This window comes from Helicoverpa armigera, chromosome 8 (genome assembly GCF_030705265.1).
Source record: "Helicoverpa armigera isolate CAAS_96S chromosome 8, ASM3070526v1, whole genome shotgun sequence".
Lineage (NCBI taxonomy): Eukaryota > Metazoa > Arthropoda > Insecta > Lepidoptera > Noctuidae > Helicoverpa > Helicoverpa armigera.
Genome location: NC_087127.1, coordinates 1,443,063 through 1,467,696, shown reverse-complemented (window position 1 = coordinate 1,467,696; position 24,634 = coordinate 1,443,063). Strand labels below are relative to the sequence as shown.

Below are 24,634 nucleotides of genomic sequence, written 5' to 3'. Positions count from 1 at the left end.
CAAAATACATACATATAGATAACTTGTCAGTTCTCGCGCTAATGGAAATTGGAACATCAAAACAAACAGCATTGAATGTGCTATAAAAAAGTTGATGTCTGTATCGCGTGAAGTTTTTTTTTTCTATATTGCAGCTGTCTGTAGTGTCTATGATGTATTTCTGATATATGTAAATACAGAATAAGGTACTAAACAGTACAATATTTATTTGCCGCATACGACTTTTCTGCCTACAAACGACGCTTAGGTTTACGGTGAAAAAAGTATGAAAATAAAAAGCGTTAAAAACTTTTTTATTCAAATGTTACATGGATGTTTCATAAAATTGTCTAAAATTGCAATACTTATTTCAGTTCTGAGAATAATTATTTTACTAACATGAAGTTCAATACGAGTGTGAAACCCCCATGAATTAGCTTTAACAACCCCTGGCTGAAAACACTTCAGTCTGTGCTTCGAGCGCGCTTGTGACAGTAGCGTCCGCCATATTGTGGAAAATATTTTCCCGCGTTACGTTCGCGCCATTAACAAAATATTAATTTTAATACTCTTTAATTGATCCATTAGTATAAGATATTAATAATAACCATAAAGTGAAGTGTAAAATCGGTATTTATTTAATGTTATACAGTTTACACATTTCTGTTCACATGACAATGATCCCAGCCAGCACAAACCTTTTGAGTAATTTTTGTTTAACAGCAGTCATAGAAGCTAATTGCAGAAAAAAAGTACTGTAAATAGCTGATATGGCGCTTACTCAGACGTTATTCAAGCAATTTGGGCACAAAATATACTGCTATTAGCTGTGTAATAGCAACGTAAAAGATGAATAATTTTTGAATAATTGTACGACAAGCTGAATATCTTCTACATAAAAAGATTTTGTTCTTTAACACAAGCATTACAGCTCTTTTAGCCAGATGATGACTGAATGATGAATGAACATATTATAATTGACTGAGTTTTTCAAAGCTCAGATATTCAGATCATACACAGCGTTTAGCTTATTTCAGGTATATTTTAGCAAGAAGTTGATCACATTAAATATTGACAAATCCGAACAGAGTTATACATATTCGTAGTATAATATTTTACCTATCGTAAATTTTACCCTTATTTAGGCTTGATGAAAGAAATTGTAGGTGCGCATGCAACTTTACCGTGTATATATATATATATTTCGTGTAAATTTTTCACGCGCTTCCTGATAAGCCGGGTTTTGAAGAAATAAACAAAATTTCTTCTAGTTATGTTTTTTACGTGTAAAATATTTTTTTAGTTTATTACAATGTAAGGGTTCAAAAATAACCTTGTAAAACTTTTTTAAGAATATTATATTTATTTCGTTATTAAACTTGAGTAATTGAGTATAAAATTCCACATTATTATAATTAGGTTATGTTGTTCGATAATGGCGACGCACATTCTGAATAAAATCTGATTGCACAGTGGCTTACCGTCTAATGCATGCATAACAGACCATAAGTGTCCACTTATTAAGTTGTGCTCTGGTTAAAAGTGGACTGCATTAAACATTTTTCGACAACTGTTCTATAATAACACACATTCGTACTGTAAATCAAACAATTAGGATTCAGTCATATAATAATAAAAACCCACATTATAGGAAAGCTATATTATTTTTTATTTTTAGTTCTTATCAAATTCAGATAATTATAGAAGATTCCGATGAATTGAGAACCTCATTCTTTTAGAAGTCGGTTAAAAAATATTACGATACGAAAAATTACATACTTAATTATAACTAATTATTGTAGTACAGAATTCATAATAATACGATACAAATAAATAAGCATAGTAGGTACTATATACCTACTACAAACGTGCGATGCATTTTCACGTAGTATAACCCTACAAAACAATTAAATTAGCTCTGTCAGCCGGTTAAATGCTGACTAACTTTCCAGAACAGCTCTTCTAGCTTAAAAATGTCTAAGTACTTCTCATTACGCAGCAAACTTCTGCATCAGAATCTGTTAATATTGCTTTAACTACAGTTAGCTGCATATGACGGTAATTTCATACTCAAAGCGTCATAAAGTAGTTACAACAGCTATCTTTATTTCTGTTAAGTCACTATATGCTTCATAACAGAAACAACGCCTATTTTATACAGCAGCTGAATAACTGTCAAGGTGTAGTGTGTAATACAACTAAAAGAAAACAGAATACAGCTTATCCAGTATCATGCTTGATAATGGAATTTTATACCAATGTTATACAAAAGATTACACGAACTCTTGAGTAGCAGGTCTTTTTATGATGATTATTCAGTTTGAAGAAATAAAATCCGCAAATTACTAAACTAATTCAGCTGATAGCATTATTATAGCAAGAAATAACTTTAATACATAATTTGGTAATACACTCAGCTTATATTCATATATAATAAAGCTTAACCCTGCATAGAGTTAAATTCTTGGCCAGTTATCTGACTTGTGTGCTGCCTGGGATAGGAACATCGATTATTATGACATAGGCTAAATAGATTATGTTACTAATTTATGTATGTTGCTAATTATCGGTCCTAAACTAACATGAATATTCGTTTTATAACTGTTATATTATTTTGTGCTACTCGTAAACTTTCTACAAAGTACTTAATTTAAAAGCCCGCATAATGTGAAAATGTTATCAAAAACAAACTCGTGTTTACCATTGTCGTTTAGTTTTTCGAAAATCGAACGCGTCGTGTCGGTAATTGTCGTTGAACTGATAAAGTGAAAAGGTTGTATATCAAATGTTGGTTGTTCGTGAAAATGGTGGATATAAGCCATGGCGTTGAAGAACCTGCAGTTGTTCCACCCTGGGAAGACGGAGATGGTGTACCAGCAGCGCCAGGCGACCCCCATGAGGGCGCCTCCCACGGCGCTCTCGAGGAAGATGTCCAAATCTGCTGAAACCCTCGCGGGCAGTACTAAAAGTTAGTTGGCTTCACTTTACATGCAACGTTTATCAAACCTGATCATCTTTAAGACTAGATTGTCTTCTTACTTATAATAAGTTGCGTTCAAGCAAGCGCTACATTGACCTGGGTTCTATAGGTTGGGAGCTTCGGACCCGTGGAATCTTGGAGTGGATAGCACTGCCTACTCCTTGTCCTTCAGTGTCCATATGTACATTGATACCCATTGGTATTCTGCGTGAAAAATCGCAAATTATAAAAAGGAAATGCAACATTACAAAAATAGTAAATTCAGTAGGTATTTACAGAGCTTTTACACTAGCAAATTTTCCGTGCAGTAATGCTCGGTTTCTGCGGGCAGTTTTGCGCTATACGATCGACAACTATCAATTGACAACTTAGTACTTACCATAAACCATAAACAATGGCACCTGAAATTACTCTTACTCTCTATTTCTGCATGGAATATATCACGCATAGAAAAAAACCAATCCGCTAGAGTTAAATCTGTACTGTCAATTTTAACTTTTAACACAGGAATAATAAAGCTCTCTATTGCTTGTCCCAAAGGCAAAGAGCCAAAGACCCGCAAGGCTCGAAGTACGGAGCAACCAGGAGGTGGCATGGCGAAAGGCAGCAGCGTGCTCGGTCTACCTAACCTGACGAAAGGCTGGGGGAGAGACGACGACAGCATACGAAGTCGCTCCAGGAATGGCAGGTATGATATAGGATAGGCCGGTTTTTAAGTAGGGATAGAGGTCATAGTCATAGGATCATCAGAATAACAGACGGACTATCATTTAGGTACCGACCTACGTACGTAAATGGGATTCTGCCAGTGGTTTATCCTTGTACCATAAAAAATATTTCATATGTCCAGATTAAAAGTAGCTGTAGCCTCCTCAATAAATAAGTAATAATATGGGCTATCTAACACTAACAGAATTTCTCAAATTAATTTATTCGGCAAGGGTTTCCTGAGATTACAGCGTTTCAACAAACAAATTTTCTTCTTTAAATTAAAGCCCTTCATAAATCAACAACCATACTCCTACATTTTCCCTTCAGTATTCTTCTCATCATAGATATCAATTATTACAAAGTTAACTTGACCTGGTATCGCCGCTCTTGACCCTGCGACTGTCACACCCACGCCTTGGGAACTTAGCGTACTGGCTCCTGCCATGTGCTGTTTTACACATAAGATATTGTGGTTTATAATTAGCTAAACAAAGTATAAATTACTAGCTTCCGCAAAAGCTTCCCATGGGAACTACGTACTCTGCGAACTCGAATGAACACGTTACATGGGATATCTGATACTGGTACTGCTTTTTTTTCGAATTTGTCTCGTGATTCCTGATCATCATCATCATCTCGAGGGCATTCAAACTCTTCGGTTTTGTAATATAATTACCTATAGGCACATCCCTCATCTTTCCCCTTTAAAGGAAAGGGAAAACCTACTAATGAGCGTGACAATAAGACAAACTTTAACATACAATTATTAGTAAGGATTAATCATGAAAGCTTCATTAATACAAAGCGGTGTATCAGCCTAACCATTGCTATTACCTCAGGTTAACAGGCGCCTTCAAGTTACTCGCCCACACGCAACCTTTCTCGCAATTAGCTTTGATTTCCTAATAACTAGCAATATATTTTGTCAAATACCTAAAGTGAAATCATTAATGACGTCATTAGTTAATTCATGAAGAAAATGTGTAAAAGAAATGACGTGTGTTCGTTGTATTTTACTTTTAAAGAATACATTATATTCGAAAGCGATTTAACGTAGCTAAATCAAATATTGGCAATTGATCAGGGTCTAGCTTTTATTTGTAGAAGTACTAAGCCTTGAATACGCCTATTAGTCATTAGTCAGGCATAGGCTTTCTTTTCACTAATCAAAATTTCTTAACACTCTCAAGTCTCAAGAGGCATCAGATTTCACCTTTACCAACTAATTATTCAGTTTCAGCAATAAAGTGACTAACACTAAACTAAAACTCACGCAATTTCCTCTTTTCCACTTAAAACGAAGATTAAAAACTATGAGTAACAACTAGGCTGTATACGCAAGTTTCCTTCGCTCCCGTATAATGAATCACTAGGGGTGTAACACGCGACGTTACATCCCTAGCAATCGGCTCGCAATTACCAAGCATACTGCAGACTAAACAGTCGGCCGACAGTTGGGCCGGTAGTTGCAAAAAAAAATATTTTTGAAAGAAAATCGAGCATTCAATAAAAGTTTTTTATTTAAGGCTCGAGCAGACCGGATGCGTATGCGTAACCACGCGCGTAGTCACGCGCGTAGTGTTAACCAAGTTGTAATGTATGAGACAGGCCACACCGCTTGCGTAACGACGCGCGTGTCTACGTTATGCAAGCGGTGTGGCCTGTCTCATACATTTCCATACATTACAACTCATGGTTACGCCGTAACTACGCGCGTGACTACGCGCGTGGTTACGCATACGCATCCGGTCTGCTGGAGCCTTTATTCGTCGGTCTGAATATCGTTGTCGTGTGTGTGTTAACATTCATTTTCATGCTGATTTATGAGCCCGAACTTATTAACTTAGTAAAATCAGTTTATATCATAATTTTCTCATATATAACTTCCTAGTTGCCTTGTATATGAGGAGGGGAGGGAAGATACGCATGCAACAAAGTGTGTGCTAAGTATGAATGTAGAAAAAAGATGGATGGATTGCCTGAAAGATGACAGAAATAATGAAATGGAAGAAGGGAGTGAGTGTCAGTATGACGAGTGACAGGGGAAAATGGAAGAGGATGACATATTGCGCCGACCCCAAATAAAATTGAGAACAGGACAGTAGGAAGAAGAAGTTGCCTTGTATAATTTTCTCGGAGTCAACCTATAAATCATTCTAAACACTTCTTTTTTGAAAAGAGTCTCTAAGGAGTTTTTTCCCGTTCTTCTTTATAAGAAACAAACAACTCTTTGGAACCGTGCAACCCAGCTATTGACGTTTCTTAAACACCTGTAATAGGTCTATACGAAATAAAACCTTTGACTTTGAACAAACTGTCGTCCGTCTAAAAGTTTGTAGTTGGCAGTTTGGTACTGTTAACGTATAATCAAGTGGCACCTCTATTTTACCCCTGCATTTAGAATTGATATATCGTTTCCTATGAATTAGTTATTAGGTGTCTACTGTGATTTCTGAAGCACAAGTCCTTGAAAATGTAGCTGGAAACTTATTTTAGCTGTCAACTTGTGGTAGAGACATGACTTGAAAGAAATATTTTGTCACTACAACTTAGAATTTTAAAATGAATGGATTTTACAAAAAGGACATTCACGTCCATAGAATCCGCAATCTTAGTTCATTTCCCACTGTAAGGTATCCGAGATGAAGTCCATAACTAGTCGGGTGTTATAAATAACTAACTGTTCCCGCGGTGCCATCTGCGCCAGGAAAAAGTAGCCTGTGTCCTTTTTTAGGCTCTATATAAAAACCATATTCCAAACAGTTACATTTTTTTTTTTTACATGAAATACAGATTAAGTTACTTTCGCATTTATAACATTAGATTAAACACACATTTAACTTTAGGTACTCTTGATAAATGAAAAGGTAAAGTTCACGACATTTCAATCTAAGCCGCACAAAAAACCCACGTTTTAGCAATTACAAATACTATCAAAATTCTAATAAACTAACTGTAACTGAACTAACTCTTTCCATTCACAGTTTAATGGAGTATTGATGGAACCTTGATCCAAATTGTTGGTGCTAATGATTCGCTCCCCATTCATTCATGGCAACGAAATTTTTATCAAAATGTAAAGTTATAGGTAATAGGAGTATCGATTTTCATGATAGTCAAGTATTCAGAGGTTGAAGGTCTGTGAAGATACCAAGTGAACTTTAAGAGTTTCAGCTTTTCGTTTCAGTAAAGGCTGTCTTAATTTCAGGTATTTTTTTAAACTTAGGTACACTTCTGAGTACAACAGTTTTGAAGAATATGTTATAAAATGAAGACACTTGAGGCACTTCAAGACACTATAAATTTTGCCCGTTAAACACTAGCAAAGCTAATGAAAAACTACTAAAGAATGGAATGAAAAACTAGCCGTTCTTTAAGAAACTTTACACCCCAATATAATCCAAGCCACATGTCGATATATGTACGCTCTTATTGCCAAAAAGATTCGTATCGGTTGCCGCAATTCTACGTAGGTAGACAACCTGAAAGTAATTAAGCTCCTAAATAAAAACAATCGGCAAACCTCAACCTTATAAAATATTCCACCCGTAAACCTAATCACTCATTCCCACAAAATCAGATTTGACACTTCTACAAAACATTAATCTAACAAATACAAACAAATAGTGGCTTAAACAGAGGTCACTTTTATTTCAACTGACCTTTAGCACGATGGTCCGCGTAATTTGTCAATTTATATCATAATTCTTGCTTCGGAACAAGGCATATTCATACGTCAGACTGAATTATTTATGTAAAGCTTTACAACCACGAGTAGCATTGACCTTGGCCATCAATAGTGTTCAGGTTATTCTAGACTGGTCAAAATGCTAAATAACCAGTCTAACCAATGGGTAGAACACCTCGGTAACTGGGTTGAGGAAATCAGATAAGAAGGTCCATGAAAAGCACAGAAACTAAGCTACATCTGTTGAGACTGGAAGCCGAACCCGATATTATTGGGCATATGATGGTTAATAGAAAATCTGGGAGAAACTTGCACGCCTCGTAGTTAAGTAGAAAAAGTTTTTTGATACATAGGCTGCAGTAACTAAACAAGGAAACTCAGGAACTACTTGAATGATATGTTAATTAAGGATATTTCCGTGTGGCATCCGTAGCATTGTTTTTCATAAGTATTATTTTGCCAACTTGTCTTTTCACTAAAGTCATCAAGTTTCTTGGACTAAAACTATCTTTCCTTCATCCGTGGATGCATAGTTAAACATTCTAAAATCCACCTTTTTTCTCTCTCAACGTGCAATTTAAGCTTAGAAAAAATGTATTCTTCCAATCAATTTGAAATAAGCGAAACCCTCATTAATATAAGCCGCGGTCAATAAGGGAGCCCTTGGCATTTAGCAGTACGGCGCAACAGCTGTCAATCAGTAGTAAATCTATTTGAATATTCAACTACTTAACGTGAAGCGTTTCTGGGAATACTTTGTGTGTTCTGCCCTAACGGGTCTGTGGGAATCACGCCATGCTTTTGTTTTGGTTGAAGTTTAATTAATGGAAATTTTTAAGTCTGTTTGACTATTTATTCAGGTAAATATTCATTAATAAAGGCCAGTAAGAAACTCGTTTCTGTTTACTTTTCTTTGACTAGATTAATTCACAATTGCAACTTCGTTGCATTAATTTCGATAATAAGTTTTATCGCACTTTATTCAAATAGGAGGAAATAAAACTGGCCATTAACCGACCATTACCTCTAATTCCTTCATTCTTCGTAACATTGTAAAACAAAGTAATTTGTAAGCTCTTACTCATAATATTGGCTATTTGTTATTTAAATTCAACCGTCAAGCGCCATTACTCAAGATGGCGGCGTAGGCGGGAGATTTCTGATTACCACGCAAGGGAAACACTCTGACGATACATTTCCTTTGCGGCTTGGTCACATTACTGAGTTACTGACTATTAAATTAGATGCGGTCGTGATTATGTTTCATGATGGAGTCATTTAGAAATTACCTTTGGCTCGTTTGTTGTGAATTTGCATTTCATTTTGTTCAGTAGGTACCTACTCGTGAGAAAATAAGGATAGAAATTACCTCTATGTGTGAAGAGTCACACCGGTTTAATATGAAGATCATCTTGGTTTTATAATCATCCTACGAATTTCTACGGTCAAAAAATTACTAAGTGACGATGAAGAACTAAAAATAAAAATGCATTAAACTATAAAACTTGCCACATATCTTTCACTAGGTTGCAAGTTCTAGTTCAAGGAAACTAATCGATTGAACCAACACAATTACTGTCCATGCATAAAAAATGGGCGAATTTGAACATCAAACAATATTGTCATAGCTCAGAAATACCTAATAGGTGTAAACACATATCGAGGTCAATTGTCGTCAAACAAGGGAAACAACCCCTACTTACATGTCATAAAATGGCAGTTTTCTATTATAGGGGGCAGTTTGGTTTATTTGTCTTATGGTTAAGTGTAAACATTCGCCTTTTAAAAGCTTTATGACTGTATACTCGTAAAAACATAATGTTTTGGGCCACACATCCTAAGAATCCAAAACTATTGAAAATAGTTGTGTCCATTTTCTTAGCGACACAACAAAAACTACAATTGACTTAGCATTCAAAAGTTTGTAAGTCGCTGAACAACATTAAATCCATTGTATTGTAACATGCATTGTAACGAAACGGACACGGGAGAACGTAATCCTCTTCATTGCCTGCACCACTGGTCATTTTGTAAACACTAGACTTGTTCAAGCAGGTAATAAATGTAAAAACTAGGCTTATTTGAATAGTAAAAGATGTTAAAATATTTATATTTTTAGCGGCAGCAGCAGAGCAGGCAGTTTGGACCGCAGCACCCGAGGATCTAGCACTACGCTCAATTCTGATGAGGACAACATCAACGTCGTAGTCAGGTGAGAACATGAGATATTCGATTACGTTTTAAGAAAAACTCTTAATAATACGAGAGTCGCTGTAGCGAAATAATTAGCGTAACGCAAAACTCCATAATCTTTTCAGAAACCAGCCATTAGTTACTTTACGGTGTTTGTAGATTCCCATAAAAACAATAAAGAGTTTTCAGTTAGTCCATCATACAAGATTAGTTGGTTTTGATAGAGGGTACGTAAATACTTAGGAAGGAAATATCTTCCAGCAGACCCGTAGTAGCACTACGCTATGTAAGCCCATTACTCAGGCGTCTTAAAAACCCTGGCTATTAAGTCGTATAATAAATGAATAAAGAAGTTTTCCATAACCGTTGCTTGTGGCTTATGGAAAACTTTTCTTATTTAATAATTAAATTAGTTTACATAACTACATTAATTGATATGACGACACCCTAGCAAGCTTACACGTGCATCCCCGTTGTGGACACTATGTTACCAATAAGCCATTCGCAATCTATACTAATATAAAAACCCGCCAAGTGTGAGTCGGATTTGCGAATAAAGGGTTCCGTTACATTATTTAAAATCACGTTTGTTGTATGGGAGCCCCAAAAAATATTTTTTTCTTTTTAGTTTTGTATTCTAGTATTTTTTGTTATAGCGACTACATAAATACGTCATCTGTGTTTCCAACTCTCTTACTCCTTTGGGCACGGAACCCTAAAAAAGAGATTTTTTTTTGTTTATTTGTACCCAAAAGGCAACTATTGAATCGATCTCCAAGATCCTGACCCTGCTGTTGGAAAGCTACACTATACCCGAAAAACTTAGACTAAATTACCTACATCAGGTAAGGGAAGTAGTTACCTGGAGAAGCGAGAGAAAACGCGGGAAAACAGTTAGTAAATACATAATTACACAGAAAACTCAAACATAAATAACGGCAATTGCGAGTGAAACATCGAAACGCTATTATGTCGATGTTAATCGGTATAAAACATAGGTATTTGGGTTGTTGACTCTCTTCTTTGATTAGCGAATCGATATGCGGGCGACACCTTGACAATGTGTTCAGCGGGACAATGATATGTCTGCGATTTTAATACTAAAGTAGGTACTTAAATAATGGTCCTGAATTACTTATGAATTCGGAGTCAGGCAGCCAGCTATTTAATGTGAACATATTTTACTGGGCATGCAAATAAGTAAGTATTAGAAATTAGACTGACTTTTTTGGTGACCGTCTACAGTCCACTGTCAGGAAGTACCTAAGTACACTAAATCTCTTTGGCGAAAACTCTGACATTGGGCTTGTTAGGTGATTAAATCCTGCAGCTCACTCGATAAGAAGAAAAAGACAGTCCAAACAAAAGTTACAGTAACAAAAGTTTTCCACTGTTTTCTATTTAAATAAAACCTTGTTTATTTCTTCAACTTACGAAAAACAAAAGGCCATCGGTCGTCCTTCGACATTTCTCTCACAATCAGTTCTAAACTGAAAGGACGACTCCGCCCCAAAGTGATCGATGTTCCCGAACTTAACAACTAATGTACTAAACTTGTCTAACATATAAGATTTTGGGTGTTAATCATAGCTTGTACGTAAATATTTCGATTGTTTACTTTAGTTTGAGTTATGAAGTTTTAATGGTGGTGTCGTTAATGTATCAACTGCCTGGACAGTCTAGACGTTTTCAGTATTTCTAACTAATATTACAAATGTGAAAGTAACTCTGTCTGTCTGTCTGTCTGTCTTTTCTTCACGCCTAAACTACTGAACCGATTTGTGTGAAATTTGGTACAGACATAGTTTGGAACTTGAGAAAGGACATAGGATAGTCTTTATTTCAAAAAAAAAATATATAAATAAAAAATAAAATTTATTCCGGACATATAGCGCCATCTATTGTCAAACCAAAAATATGCCGGAAGTCACTATATCATGCGAACGAAGTCGCGGGCAAAAGCTAGTTATATCATAAATCTTTAAGCACCAAATCATAGGATAAGAAATATTCAGATGAAATAAAATAAAACTTACTCAAAACGTTTAACCAATAAAATAAAATCACAATAATTTATCAAATGAAATAAAATCATCCCAAAATCATAGACTGATAGAGAAATTTAGATAGGCAAAGCGGGAAAACATGCTATGATTTTCCTTTCCTGAAAACTAAACAGCCGCTACGAAAAGTTTACAGGGCTATAATTAATGTTTGTGGTCACACCATAGTACCTATTGTTTTTCTTTTAAACATAGGTACGTATGCTTTTCTCTTTTGTAATAACACCAAAATTTTCGGCAGGGTTCGTCCAATCAGCGACAAGGAGCGTTCGTGTGGGGAGCGCTCCTTGCTGGAGTTCCCTGGTAAAGGGCAGGTGGTGGTGAACAACACCACGCCCACTCAGAAGGCTAAGGTCTTCTCTTATAATGTTGTCTTCGAGCCTGAGGCTACGCAGGTAAAGATATAATGGATTTGAGTTCCATCATGTAGACTTGTAAATGTTCGTTTATACTCTGAGTAGTGCATCCCTATCGGTAACTGTATTTAAACCCACTAGAGAACCTTCCACTTTTGGTAGAAAACTTCTACCCTACCTCTATCGAATATCTCTACCGCTTTAAGGTTGGCTGTAAGAGAACCCAATTCTGGGTTAAGCTCGCCGTTGTACATAACTGTCTGTATCCCGTATGTATTTACTGTTTAGTGTGCAATAAAGAATAAGAGAAACTTTGAACATCAAATAACCTGAAATTCTTTGAGACCAATAAATACAGTATAAGAATAAATATAAGTACCTAATGTATTGTTTGCCAACACCTGTAAAAGTTAATATCCACTATGTTTCAGTGCACCATCTTGTAATCAATTTTTTTTTCTTTCTTTGAAACAGGAAGACGTTCTAGAATTTTCTGGTGTTAAGAGACTGTTAGAGATGGCAGTGGAGGGGTTTTCTTGCACGGCCTTCTGCTACGGGCAGACCGGCAGCGGGAAGACACACACTTTGACTGGACCTCCGGGATTGGTGAGTATACATGATATAATAATATTTAAGACTATTTGCATAGACGTGTGGGTAAAATATTAGCATCATAGATACTCTGAAAGTAGTACCAGTTACAGAAAATATAAGAAGCTGTTGTCGTGGTATGGCCATGTAAAGAGGAGATATGAAACACGTGCAGCAAATAGTGTGTTATGTATGAAAGTGATTGGATGGAGAAGGAGACCGGAGAAAAGATGAACGGATTATCTGAGAGATGATACAAATAACAATTGTCTGTGAGAGACAAGTGTGTAAGCGGAAAACATTATTGCGTCTACCCCAAATATATTTGGGGGAAGGGCAGGAAAAAGAAGACTCGAGACTATTTGGAAATGCTGCTTTTAGATTGGTTTTGGAAAAGGTCGTCGAGTTACTGAATTGTCTACCCTATAACTAGCAAGTACACAAACATCAAAACAAACCCCTTTGACCACGAATATCAGTGTCAATACATCAGAAAATGACATACAACCCATCCCCAGTGTGAACGGGAGTTAATAACAGTGTGTACTGTACCGAATGACAGTCGATCCGACCTCGTCGCGCTATCGATCGTGGCGGTGCATTGATGACTTATGATTGCCACAGATTCTGCGATAACCACATCTATACTTTTTTAAAGGGACGTTCATAGGAGTAGACATTTTAGGGGCTTTTTAGGGGGTGTAAAAAGTTATTTTGATGACTCGATGGCGCAATATTTAACATGCTGGACTGTTGAATCAGAGGTCCCGGGTTCGATTGCTGATTCGGTCGACATTTGTGTGATTAGCATGCTTGTTGGCAGTGGTCTGGGTGTTAAAACTCGTATATATTATGTAGCTATATGTAGTTATCAGTAGTGTTATCAACCATAACATAAGTTAATTAATACCTAACTTACCATGGGCCTAACCGACCGTGTGTGAAAAAGGTGTGTGTGGTCCTGATCTTATTTGTATTTTTGACGTCATCATGGGTCCCATGTGTTCAATCACAATTATGTGGGTACTAACATACTTTATGTGGGTTATCTGTTATTTATTTACTCGGACCTCCAAAGGTCAAGTTACACGTGTAAAAATTTTGACAGTTAAGTAAACACACAAACCTCACAGCTAATATTCTGTAGCTTTACAATAAAAGCAGTATAAAATGAGCCATTAATTCAGCTGGACAGTTTGACAACAAGCCGGCGACAAACGTAATCACGCTAAAACAATGGCGTAACGCGACACGCGACATGCATGTTTGTCTGTCGATGTCATTTGTGCAACACAACGTTGTCACGATGCTTTGGTGAAAAGCTCATCTAATAGGTGCCACGTAAAGGGTTACATCGATTTAGTGCTTAGACTTTGCAAATTCATCGTAATAGTCAGTCTTTTATCCTAAGCTACACAAACTTCTTTGCAGATTCTCATAGTTAAGTAGGTAACTAATGAGTAAATAAGTTTAAACAGCCAAACATTCTGTAGTTGATAGGTACGGTACCTACACCAAACATTTGCAGACAGACATGTTGCAAATGTTTGGTGAAGTTTGTTCTGTTCTGTCACTTCTTCATCCCAGCAAAAATACATAGAAAGTGGTGGACGGTGGTCTATATCTAACCAGCCTAATATTATAATTAAGAACGAATTGTGACCCTTTAGTACTTAACGCTAAAACTACTTCTGAAACATTTTCGGAATTACGGCGAAAATAAACAGTTTATTGCAGGTAATACTGCAGAAAGTACCCGTGTATTACGATGTCACATATAACTTTGACACAAACGAGTACCAATTAACATAGAAGGTCCCTACAACCGCGCTGAAACCACACCGCGTAACAAGTGACGTCACGCGATGTGCACATATTATTATGCATTTGAATAAACTGCATTTTAAAAGCTTTACCTACTTGTTTTTTTAACATAATTTTATCGTCACTTTAATTCGCTAACTCCATCATTATCACTTCACTGATTGAAGATGCTAACAGACGAGGCCGATTTGGAAATACCCAGACCAGACTCTTGTAATCTCAAAAGACCAATCCAGAACTATGTACCTACGACTTTGTTCACGCCAAGGTGTCAAATGTGATAAGTTCATAAAAGCTTTTTAGCGCGAACCGTCAAGGTAACTTTTTCACCCTTTTCTTCATAAAGGTGAAGGCACAAGTAACAAAACGTCCGTTGTCAACTTTAAAAATTGAACGTCAAAATTAATATTAACCTTAGAAAACCATTTTTGTCCACAATACAGGTGGAAAGTGGTGCGAGTCCATTCGCTCCAGAGCACGGGTTGGTGGTGCGTTCCTTCGTTTACCTGTTCCGACTAATTAACGAGAGGCCCGAGTCTCACTTCATATTGAAGGCTTCCTTCTTAGAAATATATAATGAAAAGGTATTTATAACTCCTTATATAGTTAATTTTCAGTGTCTTCTTTTTAATATGTTGGCACCAAACGCCAACTGCAATAGTTTATGAAGCGGTTAACTACGGATCCAGAGGTAAAATATGCATTAGATGAAAAACCGGATGTCTTTATCTATTCTATCTGCATTTATGCTGTACGTTTGCTAACAAAAGCCTTCGATTTCAGGTAATAGATTTACTAAATCCAGGCAGTGCCAGAAAACCCTTACAAGTAAGATGGTCGAAAGAAAGCAGAAGTTTTTACGTAGAGAATCTTTTTACTGTCGACTGCGAACAGTTGGACGACTTGTTCGCCGTGTTAGAGGAAGGTGAGTTAACTACATAATGGCATAATAGTTACACGTAGTTATTAATAGATAGACGTAAAACCACTTCAAAGTTCCTTCCGACACATGGAGGACTCAAAGTGGCTTGTTTTTATTTCAAATGAGCCTTAGCAGACTCTTATGAAACGCCACCTAGTTGTACAGTTGCAGACAGTTGGTCTCATGGAGAAGAGCCGGCAACAAACATGTGTCATGATATAAACGGCCACATTGGCCACTATTAAAAGTCGTTTACAAAGTTTTTGCTGCCCATTTATGCCGCCTGAATTTTTAAGACTATATCAGCACCATTACTGACTTCCCAGGTATGCGTAACCGCGCAGTAGGCGCACACGCAATGAACGCTCACTCGTCGCGTTCGCACACCTTACTCTGTGTCCGCGTGAGACGCGACGTGCGGGCGGATGCCGGCGGCGTGGTCTGCTCCACGCACGGCAAGATCAACTTCGTGGACCTCGCCGGCAGCGAGATGACCAAGCGCACCCACAGCACCGGCAAGACCTTGGAGGAGGCCAACAATATCAACAGGAGTCTCATGGTGCTGGGTAAGTAGTCTATAAATAGTCAGTGACTTCACCTTTCTTCAAGAACTTCATATAGCAGTGGTAATTTCTACGTTGTTACATAACGACTACATACTTCTTACTTGCTCTACTATCCTTTATTTTCTCTCTTATCTTTGTTCCACCAATATGTTTTGCAGTTCCTCTATCTCGTGTTAACAGGATACTGCATAGCCCAGCTAAGTGATGGCAAGAAGAGAGGACACATACCGTATCGAGACAGCAAGCTCACCAAACTCTTAGCCGACAGCCTCGCGGGAAATGGAGTCACACTTATGGTGAGACCGACACTTTAACTGGTTCATTTATAAGAAGAACAAGAGAGGGCAGGCAATAATGTACTTCTGTAAATTCCAGATCGCCTGCATAGCACCAACGAGATCGAACTTGAGTGAGACTATCAACACTCTCCGGTACGCAGCTCGTGCCAAGAAGATCAAAACCAAACCTATTGTCAAAATGGTAAATACAGATGGCAAATGACCACTTTTTTTCAAAGGGATTCGTCACTGATTTCCCTACCTAAATTAATAATATCTACGTTCTTCCTTATTTACAGGATGCTAGAGATGCTCTAATATTAAGTTTGAAGAGAGAAGTGGAAGCGTTACAAGCGGAGAATCAGCATCTGAGGACTGCGCTACACGTGCAGACTGACTACAGCATTGATAGCTTTGGTAAGAACACGCTATAAAGTTCATCAGTGCGATGTCCCTTCCACGTTAGCGACATTGGTCGTAATTCAACTTTATATCTGAATTGGTAACGATCTACCGAACTTCTTAACTTTTCACAGGTAACCGCCGAACCCCAACACAGATAGAACCGAACAAACTATACCAGCTCCCGCAACAGGAGCTAGTAGAACTGGTACAACTACACATGGAGGAGAACTCCGCCCTCCGTACTGAAAACAGCGAACTGTTCAGCGTGAGGGACGCTCTGCTGAGGGACCAGGAGTTACTCAGCAGGGAGAACGAGAGGCTGCTGAAGAAGCTAGAAGATGTTAACTCGTGAGTATAGGTAGCTACTGTAGCTAGTGGCATTTTTATCCCTCTACATCCAGATAGGAGTCAGAACTCCACCCTTCGCACGGGGAACTACGAACTGCTCAGCTTGAGGGATTCGATCACTACTGAGTGACCAGCTTACGACCAGAGAGAACGTCGTTGACTCGTGAGTATTTACATATGTATAGCTCATGGCAGTTTAATCTCTCTATACGCAGACATAAAGGGAACTGTTTAGCGCTAGGGACGCTGTACTCATGGGCAAGAAGCTATCAAGCCGACAGACGTGCAGAACTGATGATTAAAGATAGTTAGTAAGTGGCAGTTAGTTAGATCTGTTTCCATATAGAGAGAGATTTGTGCACTATATTAAAGACCATATTAACTCATCAGGCAAAACGAGAGGCTGCTAAAGTAGTAAGAAGACGTTAACTCGTAAGTATGGATAATTAGTGCAGTCCCTTCGTCAATTGGTCATTTCCTAGTGGTAAGGCAGATGTGCTTACTATCAACCAAGTTACAGACTATATTCACAAAAATCCTAGATCTTGATTTCTCTTTACAATGCCTAGTATATGAAACCTAATATAATTGTAATGGTGTTCCTAGGACATTGTTTGGATTCAGCTGATACTCCAACAAGAACGCAGGGAGGTCAGTCAACAAAACTAAGGAATGTTAACGATTACCTATACAATGCATGACCCACGACACGCCAACTGCATTACTGTTCCTAAATACTCATAGAAATAATTATTTTATTTAAAAACGCATGTAAAAATAATTTTAAGTCCTTTAAATTTTTCAGCACTTCACAATATCCACGTGTGTTTTTAGACTAAATTATTTTTTCGAAAATTAATTAGAGTGAGGGCGAAACTTGGGGTAAAATAGAAGAGAGCTGACCAGACAATGACGTCAAATTACGAGTACACTGTACATTGATATTTGTACTGGCATTTTCTCACGGTTTAATGCACCCAGATCCAAATTTTAATCTGAAATTCATCTTAATACCAAATCTTATCTAAATCAATTTTACTGAGACTACTTTATAACAAGTTTTTAATAATCATATGCTAGAAAAATTACATTTTCTCTGATTTCAGTGTGTGTGTTCGCTCGCCGATAATCCCGGCGCGGCCAACATACTCTGGTTCCAACGACGCCAACATTTGGACCAACCCAGCTAGTTCCTCCTCAAGCATCGTCAGCGGGGGTAGCTAGGAGCTCTAACTCTCTCTCTTGGAATTTTTGGATTAAAAACTATTAAGGAACCATCACAGAGACATGTTATTGTTTGCTATTGAGCCCATCCTCCGAGCCTTTTTCCCAACTATGTTGGGGTCGGCTTCCAGTCTAAACGGATTCAGCTGAGTATCAGTGCTTTACAAGAAGCGACTGCCTATCTGATTCTTTGCTATTGAGCATAAATGAAATATTAATCCAGTGAACGGATTGCAAGAAACTATAACATTTCAGTAGTATCTTACATATGAGTTTCTTGTGAAAAATTAAGGTCTTTGTAAATATACAGCATCTATATAAAATTATGTACCATAGAGTAGTGTGATAATTAGTATAGAATAGACAATAAAAAGTAATTCAAACAGATATTGTATTTTGGTATTGAATTAGATTTAGGTATTTCTATAAATATAAGTAGAAAGTTTCCATGTTAAGACTAGATCTGAGTTATATTTAGGTTTGAGTAACTTATTACAAAGTTGTTATGAAATAAATAATAAGTGAGTGTTTGAGTCTTTTATTGAGTTCGGAATAATTATTTTTGAGGTTTACTGTAATTACACCTTATGGGGAACGAAAATTGAGTACTTTTAAGAATGAGACATTTTACAAATACAAAAAACTGGGGCAAATAGTTTTATTTATCCATACTTTCAAAATGTATGGTATGTACTTCCTTAGACCATTAAATACAATACAAACCAATAATCCTAAATAAATTACTGCTAATGTCTTCTAAACCCATATTTCTTTCTTTCATAGAATAGATCAGTTTTGGAACTACCTAAGTTCACAATCTTTGGACAGCCATCTCTCTGTAAAGAAAATAACAGAATTAAGGTTGATATCAAATAAAAAGCATTCTTTCAAAGATATATAAAGATAGTTATGCATAGAATAACAGTCATGTTTCTGAGATAATGTCAAAGCTATAGGTATGATTGATCTAATTAGCAAGTTACAATGAAATGGCAAAACTTTTGCAACAATTTAAGTAAAACCTAAGACAACCTACTGACCAAATACTTTGTAATGGGAAGTAAGGTGTTCCAGGTTCCTTGACAAGTGATTCAAATCTTACTCACGTCTTTCTCCTGTATGGTACATTCCTTACAATAGTAGGCGTCCGAGACACCGGGACCTCCGCAAATAACGCATCTTCCCTGATAAGACCCGTAATTACACTCGTCGCATATCCTCACCAGGGTGCAGGGACGCACATACGAGTCGCAGATCACGCATTTGCCGTCACATTTCTCACACAAGCGACCAATAGCTGAAATATAGTGAAAAAGTTGTGAAACATCATACACGGGAATTTTATTACATTTCGATAAGAAGTTTCACATTACTCACCCACGCCAGGTTGTTTTCTACAGAAAATGAGATCTGGATGATGCTTTGCCATGATTTATCGTTGGCTTGGAGGTATTATTTATGAATTGAGAGATAATTTACAATAATAACAACTCACGAATAACCTCAAAAGTACGACGCTTTGCTGTTTACTATGGGGTGTTCAAATATATAATCATTACTAAACGTATATAGATTGAACAAAAAAGTTATTAAAATAATACACCATATAGGAGTATATAGGTGCCTCATTAAGTAGAACTAATTTTAAAATTATATTGTGAACATTTCCATTCGCTAAAACAAACAAAATTTTAATAATAAAAGAATTTATAAAATCAGAACGTCGAAACAATCAGGTTTTTGAACGGAGCTACGTTCAAATACATGTTATAAGTATTGTTTTATTTGCTAGCGCGCTGAATAAATGTAATTTATTTAATTGCAAAGATTTGGAGAAAATATGTATTAACAATAGCCTCTCTTTTCAGTTTTATCTTCTCTTAGATTAATAAAAATACAATAAAAACAGATGTAAATAAAATTGAACTACCGCGAACGACATTAGTTTTCAAGCGCACAGCCACCTCCACTTTGACGTTGACAGTTGAGCACTTCGAGAAATACACATGGTCGCGAAACTTCCAAAATTGTATTTACTAAATTAAAATGACTCCCGATGTAGAAAGTGAGAGTAGTGACAACGATAGCCAGCAATCAGAGAATGAAGAAGAAACAGAGCAGGCAGTAGAGGCAGCAGAACCGACAGGAGACGACAATGAGGATGACGATAACACAACGTTTAAAGACTTGGTGCGTACATGTGTTATTTTAGTAAAACCTCTTTCGACAAGGTCATAATTAGTTCCACGATAAAATACTGCTGATTTATTCACTTATCTGTATATTCACTTCAATTTTAGAACCTTGCTCATAGCATAAAATCCCACTTATACAAACTTTATGTAGAGGTTATCTTATTAATTCTTTCAGGGGGTAGTGGATGTACTTTGCGAAGCGTGTGAAGAATTAAAATGGAAAAAGCCATCAAAGATCCAAAAGGAAGCGATACCAGTCGCTTTAACAGGCAAGGATATCATTGGTTTAGCAGAGACTGGGTCGGGCAAAACTGGAGCCTTTGCTCTACCAATCTTACAAGCACTGTTAGAAAACCCACAACGATACTTCGCACTAATATTGACGCCCACCAGGGAGTTGGCATTCCAGATATCTGAACAGTTTGAGGCTCTAGGTAAGTTTTATAAAACTTAAAAACTTTTTTCTCTTAGAAACTTTAACTCCATGGTTTTTTGTTTATGTACAGTAAATACTGATATAAATATATCAAATATATAATCATATAATAAGAAGGTTGTGACATATATGGAAGTTCAGGAGTTGGAGCTAAATAGATGTAAATGGAAGGAGCTGCACTGACAAGAGCTGGGCTCAAAAATTAGACAATAAATATATCAGTTTGGCATCCAAAATAATTTTACAGACACAAAGTCGTGGTGGCCTAGTGGGCAAAGAACCAACCTCTCGAGTATGAGGGCGCGGGTTCGAATCCAGGTCAGGCAAGTACCAATGCAACTTTTCTAAGTTTGTATGTACTTTCTAAGTATATCTTAGACACCAATGACTGATAAAAAGGTGAAGGAAAACATCTTGAGGAAACCTGGACTATATAGTCTGAAATCACCAACCCGCATTGAGCAAGCGTGGTGATTAATGCTCAATCCTTCTCCGTGTGAGAGGAGGCCTGTGCCCAGCAGTGGGACGATAAATAGGCTGTAACTAACTAAATAATTTACATTTCTATGTCAGTTGGAAAGACATCAAACTTGCTGTAATAAATAAGAGGCGCAGAAAAGCCTTCATCATCATTAAATAATGTCTATCCTTACAGGAGCCAGCATAGGAGTAAAATGTGCAGTGATAGTCGGTGGCATGGACATGGTGGCACAAGCCCTCATGCTGTCCAAGAAGCCGCACATCATCATTGCAACACCTGGCAGGCTGGTTGATCACTTGGAGAATACTAAAGGATTCAATTTGAAGGCTCTTAAGTTTTTGGTGAGTGGAATACTTGTTTATGTTTATCGCCAGCCTTTTTATTGCCTCATTCCAGAATAAAAGCATCTTCTCATATAGAAATGGGTGTCAATCATCACAAGGCCAATTGGCGATTTCTAATGTTTTATTCTGCCTGTCTAAATTATAACTTAATTAGTCTCATTTTACTAATGAAAATAAAAATTAATTTGTCATCATTATTGTCCCGAGTCCCCTTAATATCGCAAGATACACTTAAACAGAGGAAACATCAAGCTACCAAAAATAATCATCTTAAAATCTTTCTAGGTAATGGACGAAGCCGACCGCATTCTAAACATGGACTTCGAAGTGGAAGTCGACAAGATTCTCCGCGTGATTCCTCGCGAGCGGCGCACGTACCTGTTCTCTGCTACCATGACGAAGAAGGTGCAGAAACTGCAGAGAGCCTCCTTGCAGGATCCTGTGAAGGTGGAGGTGTCAACTAAGTATCAGACGGTTGAGAAGCTTCTGCAGTACTACCTGTTTATACCTGTTAAGTATAAGGTAAGGTTTTTAAATACTATCTGGCCAATGTTTTACCTGCTTACTGAAGAGACACGTTATTCTAATGTATAAGCTATATTAATTAATGCCTAATTTTAACAAAATATAGTCAGCCATTTCCACGGGAAAACCTAGAAATCATGCACATTCAAAAAGTTTTGCCTTTATAATATTCGTGGAACCGTTACGTCAATATACTATGGATATAAATTGAACATTGTTGATAGCTGAAAAGTTTTTGGTCAATATGTAGTGTAGGTCAATAATCATATCCAACATACAGTAGATAAATATTAAATATGGAAAAAAAAATACTCACATAAAATGATTTATGACGTTTTCTCAATATTAAATCCCTTCTTCCTTCTCAGGACGTATACCTTGTCCACATACTAAACGAGATGTCAGGCAACTCGTTCATCGTGTTCGTGGCGACATGCGCGGGCGCACTGCGGACGGCGCTACTCCTGCGCAACCTGGGGCTCGCGGCCGTTCCATTACACGGGCAGATGTCGCAGAACAAACGCCTTGCTGCGCTGAACAAGTTCAAGAATAAAAGCCGATCGGTGCTTATTTGTACTGATGTCGCTTCGAGGTATGTTGGTACTTTACAATAAGATAGTTTTCACAACTTAATTGATAACTAGCGACCCGCTCCGGCTTCGCACGGGATAACAGTATTTCCCTACTATTTAATGTATGTTATTATATGTACATATAAACCTTCCTCTTTAATCACTCTATCTATTTAAAAAACCGCATGAAAATCGGTTGCGTAGTTTTAAAAATTTAAGCATACAAAGGGACATAGGGACAGAAAAGGCGACTTTGTTTTATACTATGTAGTGATATCTTAGCGAGCCAGAGCTAAATAATGGTGTCAGGCTGCAGCCAATAGTGGCCTTGTTCTATGAAAATCTGTTAAAGGAATAGCATAGTTTGCTACACAACTGATTTCCAAAAAGAATGCCCCAAATTCCTTGAACACTCAAAATTCTCAATGAAAGATTTCGGATTATTGTTATTTGACTGCCATGAAGGGGTATCACTACGTCTAATCCAAGAACGCAATTTGAACCACATGTATTCACTTAAATCTACTTATTTGCAGAGGTCTGGACATCCCTCACGTGGATGTGGTCATAAACCTGGACATCCCGCTGCACAGTAAGGACTACATACATCGCGTCGGACGCACGGCTCGAGCGGGGAGGGCCGGCAAGGCTATTACTTTCGTTTCACAGGTCAGTTGAACAAATATACTATATGGTTGATACTTGATAGTTTGAGTGATAACCGTGAAACAGGAAATAGAGTATGCTTTCGTGGATATAAAAGTCTATCATTTTGTATGAACATTCCAATCATACATTGTACTTTGCTTTGCGACAAGTTCCCAATAACGATAATTTTCTTCCAGTGAACATCTAGCCAATTGATAATAAGTGTTAAATGTGGCTGATAATATACTTTTCATTTACTGTACAGCAAAATATTGTTTTCTTTCATCAAAAACTTTGTAGTATTTTTTCTCTCTTTATCTCTCTTCAATTATATAATTTGAATACTCTCTAATTTTCAGTATGACGTGGAACTATACCAGCGCATAGAACAGCTGATAGGCAAGCAGCTGCCGCTGTACAAGACAGAGGAGAGCGAGGTCATGGTGCTGCAGGAGCGCGTGTCCGAGGCGCAGCGGCTCACTAAGATTGTAAGTACTTCTAGAACATTCTAGCAGGAGCATAGAACAGCTGATAGGCAAGCAGCTGCCGCTGTACAAGACAGAGGAGAGCGAGGTCATGGTGCTGCAGGAGCGCGTGTCCGAGGCGCAGCGGCTCACTAAGATTGTAAGTACTTCTAGAACATTCTAGCAGGACCATAGAACATGATAGAGAAGTAGTTGCCCTACCCTTATTGATCCCAAGCCGTCCTTTGTCTGCGTGCCTCTACGGAACCTACACTAAATAGGTAATAGTATTTATGCAATTACAATTTGGAAAGTTTTGAAGTATTTTTTTTGCACACCTAGTGTTGTCTACGTCGCATTTTTACTCCGCATCAATTTTATAATGTCAAAATTCGCAATTTCCAACTTTTTGACGCTGAATAATTATAGAGCTCAAATAACAACATAATAATGCAATTCTTCTTTCCCAGGAAATGAAAGAGCTCGAAGACAAAAAGAACATAAAAGGCAAGAAGCGCGGCGCCGACTCGGACGACGACACGGAGGAGGCGGCCGGAGTGCGCAGGCGCATCAAGGGGAAGAACAACAACAAAAACAAACATGGCGGCAAGAAGAGAAAACGATAAATAAATGTCATTTTATTTTAATAGTAATAAAAAATTTAAATGATAAAATTATTTTATTTGGAACAAAAATCGACATAAACGATGGCAGCTGCAAAATAATTGTGGCTTGTGGCGCAGTTGCCCACGCCCGACCCCTATCGAGTAGGATATGAGTGCCAATAAGAGGGCAAAAATAATTTAGTCCTTAAAACCAAGATTCTCTTAAGGGGCAATTA

The 24,634-nt window shown here is 37.4% G+C and overlaps 3 protein-coding genes across 3 annotated transcripts; 2 read left to right on the top strand and 1 right to left on the bottom strand.

Moving 5' to 3' along the window:
• The first annotated feature begins 2,481 nt into the window (after window positions 1-2,481).
• LOC110383725 (kinesin-like protein KIF12) lies at window positions 2,482-18,656 on the top strand. Its single transcript, XM_064035873.1, has 13 exons — window positions 2,482-2,947; window positions 3,500-3,647; window positions 9,478-9,570; window positions 11,856-12,009; window positions 12,445-12,576; window positions 14,829-14,969; window positions 15,169-15,310; window positions 15,634-15,873; window positions 16,054-16,169; window positions 16,249-16,353; window positions 16,451-16,568; window positions 16,688-16,904; window positions 18,011-18,656. Exons 1-13 carry the CDS (start codon window positions 2,800-2,802, stop codon window positions 18,126-18,128), a joined length of 1,872 nt encoding a protein of 623 aa, XP_063891943.1. The 5' UTR covers window positions 2,482-2,799; the 3' UTR covers window positions 18,129-18,656.
• A 114-nt stretch (window positions 18,657-18,770) lies between these two features.
• LOC110383726 (PHD finger-like domain-containing protein 5A) lies at window positions 18,771-19,686 on the bottom strand. Its single transcript, XM_021344542.3, has 3 exons — window positions 19,506-19,686; window positions 19,235-19,425; window positions 18,771-18,964 (listed from the first exon to the last, which is right to left on the bottom strand). Exons 1-3 carry the CDS (start codon window positions 19,555-19,557, stop codon window positions 18,875-18,877), a joined length of 333 nt encoding a protein of 110 aa, XP_021200217.1. The 5' UTR covers window positions 19,558-19,686; the 3' UTR covers window positions 18,771-18,874.
• Window positions 19,687-20,090: 404 nt separating this feature from the next.
• LOC110383713 (ATP-dependent RNA helicase DDX47) lies at window positions 20,091-24,455 on the top strand. Its single transcript, XM_049837976.2, has 8 exons — window positions 20,091-20,318; window positions 20,499-20,757; window positions 21,415-21,581; window positions 21,870-22,106; window positions 22,478-22,701; window positions 23,218-23,350; window positions 23,689-23,817; window positions 24,264-24,455. Exons 1-8 carry the CDS (start codon window positions 20,175-20,177, stop codon window positions 24,417-24,419), a joined length of 1,449 nt encoding a protein of 482 aa, XP_049693933.2. The 5' UTR covers window positions 20,091-20,174; the 3' UTR covers window positions 24,420-24,455.
• Window positions 24,456-24,634: the final 179 nt, after the last annotated feature.

Coding starts and splice junctions, on each gene's coding strand:
- LOC110383725 (XM_064035873.1), top strand. CDS start 2,800: ATGGCGTTGAAGAACCTGCAGTTGTTCCACCCTGGGAAGACGGAGATG. Junction 3,648..9,477: donor AGTCGCTCCAGGAATGGCAG/GTATGATATAGG, acceptor TTATATTTTTAG/CGGCAGCAGCAGAGCAGGCA. Junction 16,569..16,687: donor CTACAGCATTGATAGCTTTG/GTAAGAACACGC, acceptor AACTTTTCACAG/GTAACCGCCGAACCCCAACA.
- LOC110383713 (XM_049837976.2), top strand. CDS start 20,175: ATGACTCCCGATGTAGAAAGTGAGAGTAGTGACAACGATAGCCAGCAA. Junction 20,758..21,414: donor TGAACAGTTTGAGGCTCTAG/GTAAGTTTTATA, acceptor CTATCCTTACAG/GAGCCAGCATAGGAGTAAAA. Junction 22,702..23,217: donor TGTACTGATGTCGCTTCGAG/GTATGTTGGTAC, acceptor ACTTATTTGCAG/AGGTCTGGACATCCCTCACG.
- LOC110383726 (XM_021344542.3), bottom strand. CDS start 19,557: ATGGCAAAGCATCATCCAGATCTCATTTTCTGTAGAAAACAACCTGGC. Junction 19,426..19,505: donor TAGAAAACAACCTGGCGTGG/GTGAGTAATGTG, acceptor ACTATATTTCAG/CTATTGGTCGCTTGTGTGAG. Junction 18,965..19,234: donor GTACCATACAGGAGAAAGAC/GTGAGTAAGATT, acceptor TTTTCTTTACAG/AGAGATGGCTGTCCAAAGAT.